General features: G+C 34.7%; 1 protein-coding gene across 4 annotated transcripts in view; it reads right to left on the bottom strand.

Moving 5' to 3' along the window:
• The window catches only part of LOC107671469 (bromodomain-containing protein 2-like), a 16,757-nt gene that overhangs the window by 3,473 nt on the left and 6,646 nt on the right, over positions 1-6,638 (bottom strand). For 2 of the 4 annotated variants that reach the window (XM_016464392.1, XM_016464393.1), the window contains exons 6-11: positions 5,681-6,133; positions 5,383-5,511; positions 4,415-4,681; positions 3,949-4,193; positions 2,674-2,990; positions 1,866-1,994 (exon numbers count right to left, since the gene is read on the bottom strand). In XM_016464392.1, the coding sequence (XP_016319878.1) occupies positions 1,866-1,994; positions 2,674-2,990; positions 3,949-4,193; positions 4,415-4,681; positions 5,383-5,511; positions 5,681-6,133 (1,540 nt within the window). The remainder of the gene's footprint in view (positions 1-1,865; positions 1,995-2,673; positions 2,991-3,948; positions 4,194-4,414; positions 4,682-5,382; positions 5,512-5,680; positions 6,134-6,638) is intronic. The other 2 variants (XM_016464395.1, XM_016464394.1) reach the window with 2 other exon arrangements.

The following is a 6,638-nucleotide window of genomic DNA, read 5'->3' as shown; positions in this document are numbered from 1 at the left end:
GTGTGTTTTTAATGTAAACTTGTGTGTGAATGAGAACTTATTTTAGTACTCACATGCTGTGACAGCCGCTTTCTGTCCGTGTGCACTCAGACAACCATATATCAGAAGTTTAAACTCATATGGTTTAAAACGCATGATTTCAGCGCGATAAACATGATAATCAGAACCAAAACAGATGTTTTTTAGCAGATACTAGCTGTAAAGGCGCAGCTCTATTCTGGAAAAAGGGGGCGGGGAGCAGCAGTTAATTTGCATTTAAAGACACAGGCCCAAACAACAGCGTGTTTCTTGTTTCCACTCAAAATAGGCATTTTCAAAATGATATAATAAATGATCTGTGGAGTATTTTGAGCTGAAACTTCACAGACACATTCTGGGGACACCAGAGACTTATATTACATATTGACAATTGTAAAAAGGAGCATAATATGTCACCTTTAAATATGTCTTTTTTCTAAATATATACTTTTCACGTTTATAATAGCTTAGAATACAATGGATAAAAATATATTAATATAACTGACTGAAAATCTAACTCCCTACATGATTTACATTATAATTTTATATAAATCCCTACAGGATTTATACAATATATAACTTATACAATTGGTCTGCACCTGTGAAAACAATTCATAATTCATATTTTCAGTCTGTTTTCTTGAGAGAAAATGCTGTACATTTTAAATGTGTATATCTGCTAAAAGATATTAATTTTGTCAGCTTTTAAGCATATAGATGACCTTAAAGCAAACAGACATAGATTAAAAGCCACAAAACTCTCATTCTGAATTGTAATGAGTTTTTTTTTATAATAATTATTATTATCAAATAAATTAAAAAATAAGAAATATTACAATTGTAATAATTTATTATTACCATTATTATTTATTTTATTATGATTTATTATAATGTAAATATTATTGTAATGTTCTATAATTATTTTTACTATTTGTTATTTTTAATACAACTGAAATATTAATTGTAAAAAAAAAAAAAATTCATTATAAAATATATTTTTAACAAAATAAGAAATATTACTATTGCAATAAAATGTCTTAAAAATAATGGTATAAAAAGTATTTAGCATTATTACTATGAAATACTTTTAATATTTTCTATACTTTTTTTTAATACAATTGAAATATTCATTGTTTTTTTTTTATAATTTACTACTACTACTACTAATAATAATAATAATTACAAATATAATTTATTTTCTTTTACAATAGAGCTTTAACATTACAAAACTAATATTTATGGCTTAATTTCTTTATTTTCAAATGTTAAACCATCAAGCTTTTTTATTTAGTTGGAAAAGCACAGGGAGCCCTTAAAGCCTTTTCTTTTGATGGCAACAGCTGGTTTATAAGCACTTCTCATTACAAGGGAAGATGGTTGGCAAATATTTAGTTCCCAAATTGCAAGTTTGTGTGGAGTGGCATTATTTGTGAACCAAGCCGCTCTTAGATGCTGAAAACACCATAATCATCAAGTCATAATCATCACAATTTTGGTTTTACTTTGATTAATCATGCAGCCCCAAGTATCTGTTGAACTGCATCTTGCGGCATGTCTGTTGCAGTTTTTTTTCCTTTCTAGTTATTTTTGAGCATAAGATCTTGTCCTGTGTGTACTGTTTTTCACCTGTGCTCGCTCGGTTCTTGTCTGCTTGTTCAACATCAGCTCTATACACACACACACACACACATTAAATTGACCCCATAAAGGCAACACTGGCCTGAACCTCGATTACACCAGCCTCAGGCCATCAGACCGGACTTACTGTTGAGTCCCAGACACCAAGACATAATAGAGCAGCTAGAGAACATACTGTACAGTGCTTCAGAAGCTGCTTTCAGCCCTACCTTTGGGTTTCTGGGGTTTCTTAGCAGAGTTCAGCTGTCCGCTCACATCCTGTAACCTCCTCTCCAGCTCTCTCTTCTTCTCCAGAGTCAGTTCCTCTCGGCTCTTCCCACCTCCTCCCTTCTTCACCCCTGCACACAGGACACATCTCGATTACACTTGATGCATCGCACAACAAAAAGTTCCAGCTAAAACGTGCTATATAACTAGTGGTCAACAAATATAGATTTTTTAATTTTTTTGGATGATCGATGCTGATATTTTAGAGAGCAGAGTGGCCAATATAATGCCAATATATATGATATCAAACTATTTAATTTAAAGATGAAGTAAAAATGTAAATTAAATGTGTATTTATTTTACATAACATTTACTAAATGATATATATTTTTCTAGGTTTATTAATTAAAATATATTAAGATTTAAACAAATCTGAATACTTAAAACAAAATCAGTATAATTCAAAGATTAACTTTAAAATGTCAACATTTTGGTGATTATGAAAAAACACATCATAGAACTAAAAGGATGTATAAATGGAAAATTTATAAAAATGAACTGTGCACAATAAGACCAGAGACATATTTTAAAGTATATAACTTAAGGATGAATTATATGATAAAAAAAAAAAATAAAAAAAAAAATCATAAAATATTTTTCTTTTTTACACTTAGACCACTAATCATAACTCATTTTGACAGCAAGTTTGAGTTGGCAACCACTTGCAAATAATGATGCACATGAAAAATTGATTTCTCATCAAGCCTTACTCAGGATGTCACAGGTAACAAGCATTAAATCTCAGCTCACCATATGGTTTGCGGGGCTTCTTGCGCAGGCAGGTCATCACATATCGCTCCAGCTCACGGAGTGTGGACGGTTTCAGCGTTTCAAAATCGATTTCGATCTCCTCGGGGTTGGTGTCGCGCAGCGAGGGCTCCCGCGACTGGATGATGTGCACCACGCGGCCCAGTTTCTCCCCGGGCAGCTTGTTGATGTCCAGGCTGAGCTGCCGCTTGTCGTCATAACTCATGGGAAGGCCGTCCTCTTCCTCCTCGGAGTCGTAGTGCGGCAAGCAGACGGCAGCAGCCACTGCGAAACGAGATGGGGATGATTTCTTTGTGCTCCTGCCAGTAAAGAAAATAAACAGACTTGTAATAGTGAACAGAGGGAGGGTGAAACTGCTGGTTAAAGATCTGAGCTGGTAGATGAAGATTTGCTGCTGCTTATGAGAACATTTTAGTTACTGGTTTAGATCTTTAACTAAATGCTACCATGGTTCTTCAGCATCTGGGTTATTGTGTTGAATCAGTCTACTGTTATTGGTTTGAATTAATCCAACAACTAACTAACTGAATTGGTGTAGACAACTGGTTGTTCATAACATGTAGCTAAAATATTTTTTGTTGCAATAAATGCTACTTTAAAAATGATCAAATGAAAAATGAAATATGTTTTAGATAACGATACATGTATTAAAGCTGAATGTATTTAAAGTGTATTTTTCTTAAAATTAATGATTAATTAATGTATTATTAATGATTTAAAATGTATTATTATAATTTGTATTTATTTATTATTAATTAAAATCACATATACATAAAAAATATTTAGACCTATAAAAATACAGTTTGGATCAGTGATGTTTTGGTATTGTTTATATACTTTTATAATACTAATATTCAATAACATATTTTGAATTAGCGTTTATTTTTTCAGTTTTCATTTTTAATTATAGTAATTTTATGTGCGCATTTGTCATTATTTTTAACATATTTCTATGTAGCTTAAATTTATTTTTGTTTCTGTTTTAATAATTCTTGTACTTCAACTTCAACTTATTTATTTCAGTTAGTTGCCAAGGCAACATTTCTTATTTCTTAGAATTTTTTCATCTAATATTAGTTTTTTTGATTGTATTTCAGATTTATTTCAACTACCGGAAATGATTTTTATTATTTTTAGTTTTAGTTAACAGTAACAAAACTAGTTTGGACTAACTATTAGGGACAGAATAATTTAATTCACATCCATATCAGCTACTCCACAGCTACAGTAAGAACAAGTGTTGAGAAAAATACAAACTTGTTCTTGCTGCTTTTCTTCGTAGGGCCTTTCTTGCTCTGTGTGGATGACAGGGAAGCATGGCTGGATTTGCTTTTAGGCAGTTTGGAAGGTTTCTCCCGCTCATCACTCATCAAACTTCGACTTCCTCTGCGTTTCACTGGCTTCTTTTTCTTCTTCTTGTCCTTCTTTTTCTCTCGTTTCCTTTTAGGTTTGACAATCGGGCCGGAGGAGAGGGCTGCCAGCTGCTCATGTACCGCTCTGAGCTAAAGCACAGACATATACTACATGTTAAAAGATCAAAGCTACTATCGAGTTATGACAGTCACAGTCATGACACTCTTCCTTTAGATTAACATGTAAGTTATTATAAAGATGTATGAATGAACCATGCACAGTAAGACGAGAGAAAAGTAAAAGAGGACTTTGATTTCATGCTGTGTAATGTGCATGTATGAAGTAGAGCGTAACAGGAAGGTTTGTGTACCTGAGTACACACCTGGTCCTGCAGCTGGGCCAGGCGTTGAGCTCTCTCCTCCTCGCTGTCAGAACTCGGGTTGCTGTCGCTGCTCGGCTCATTGTCGCTCCTCGGCTCGCTCTCCGACGAGGAGGAAGAGGAGGAGGAAGAGGATGATGAAGAGGAGGAGTGGTGCATTCCCAGCATGCCCATGTTCCGTCCTAATGGCATGGGAGACAATTCCTCCTCCTCCGAAACTTCGTCAGGCATCTTTGCGAAGCGGAACTCAAACACATCCTGTGAAAAGACAAAGGGAAGAATATTAAAAATATTACATCTGTAAAAGGATAATCCTAGCAAAATCTCTAACAAAAATAAACAACTTAAAAACACTGCACAAAAAAACAAAAACAAAAACAAATAATGTAAAATATAAAAAAGGTTAAAAATATTCAAAATATATCCGTCACAAAAGTATCATTAAAATGTATATAAAATATTTACAAAAATGTGAGGGGTGTACTCACTTCTGTGAGATACTGTGTGTGTATATATATATATATATATATAACATTTTAAATATTTATTTTACTTTAATATAATTAATCTGAATCACTTTCAGTTATCAGGCCTCATTTTCAAATAAAATAAGCTGAATAACAATATTTCAAATATTAAAATAAATAAGAACAAAAATACATGATATTACCTAAATAAAAAAAAATTATTAAAGAAATATTTCAAATGATTTCAAATTGTATTTTAAATATTTTTAACAGCTCTCGCTTTGACTAGGCTGATAATAGAAGCAAAAAATGACATTAATATATAAACCATTCTAGCTATCAGCCAAATCAAACAATTACTACATAGCAACACTTTGCACAAAAACAGAAGCCTATTTTAGCATCATTACAATTTTGCACTGAAGCAGAATTAAGCATCTCTATATTGATGCATCTTTATACAAAACGGCAGAGGCAGTTGAGTTCATGTACCTGCAGTTTTCGTGCCATGGCGACCACATCATGATCAGGTGGGTTGTACTTGTAGCAGTTGGAGAACATGAGTCTGACATCAGCACTGAACTGCTGGGCATCTCTGTACTCACGCTCATCCATCTTCCTCTGAGGAACACAAAACACAGGCGGAGTGTTACATCACCTCAGATTGCTTTAATGCTACCCAGAACTTTTCCAGAGCTAAAAATCTGCAGTGGAAGCATGTATACATAGCCATCGAAATGACACAAAGGCGGCACCAGTACTGTGTGTATGTGTAGTTCATGCAAGTCACCTTGATGGTGCTGAGGTCCATGGGGTGTTTGATGATGTCGTGGTAGTCTTGCAAACCCAGCGTCGACGCGTCCACGGGTTTGTAGAAGGGCCAGGCGTACGCCGCGTGTTTTTTGCACAGCAGTTCTTTAAGGACGCCACTGCAGTAGCGAAGCTGCTTGCTTAGTTTCCCCCGCCGCGAGGGCTGATGGGGCCGCACTAAGTCGGGCAGGTCCTTACGTGGAGGTTTAATTGGACGACGGGACAGCGGTCGCCCTAGGACGGGCTGGAGGTGGGTGGGCTCGTTCACGCCCATGCTGGGTAAACAATCCACAGGCATGGAGGACAGAGAATGGGGCATCTCTCCGGCCGATCCGTGACCTTTTCCCATGCCTCCCATCCGAGCAGCTGCGGTCACAGGGAAGCTGAGTGTAGTGGGAGTGGTGGTGTCAGCTTTACGCTTCACACCCTTCTTCTGAAGAAAGAACAGAGACATAAGGCTCTCATTTAGTGCTAGTAATAACTACATACTCAACTGAAACAACCAGCAGCTAAAAATGTTTAAAAGCCATGGCAGATGGCAATATTTTTAGTGAATAATCAATTAAATTTCAGTCTGCTCCTCAGACATTTCCATCGAAACGCTTCGGAAGACTTGTAATACAGCACACAAGTAGCATGGACTAAATCTATGGTGTATTTAGTATAGTCTGTAAGTACACTAAATACTGATCATATGAATGTATAAAATAGTAGTTGATTTATTATAATTACTAGGTAATTAATTAAATAAAAATAAATAATACATAATTATTATTATATACACAATATAGAATTATTAATTACATACACAACACCCAAAATTTAGAAAATTTGGAGTAAGTCAAAACAAATTATGTTTTTGAAGGAAGTCACAGAGGCTGCATTTATTTGATAGAAAATACAGTAAAAATAGTAATATTGTGAAATATTACAATTTA

Source organism: Sinocyclocheilus anshuiensis, unplaced genomic scaffold (assembly GCF_001515605.1).
Source record: "Sinocyclocheilus anshuiensis isolate Anshui unplaced genomic scaffold, SAMN03320099.WGS_v1.1 scaffold552, whole genome shotgun sequence".
Taxonomy (NCBI): Eukaryota; Metazoa; Chordata; class Actinopteri; order Cypriniformes; family Cyprinidae; genus Sinocyclocheilus; species Sinocyclocheilus anshuiensis.
This window is presented reverse-complemented; position numbering and strand designations above follow the sequence as displayed.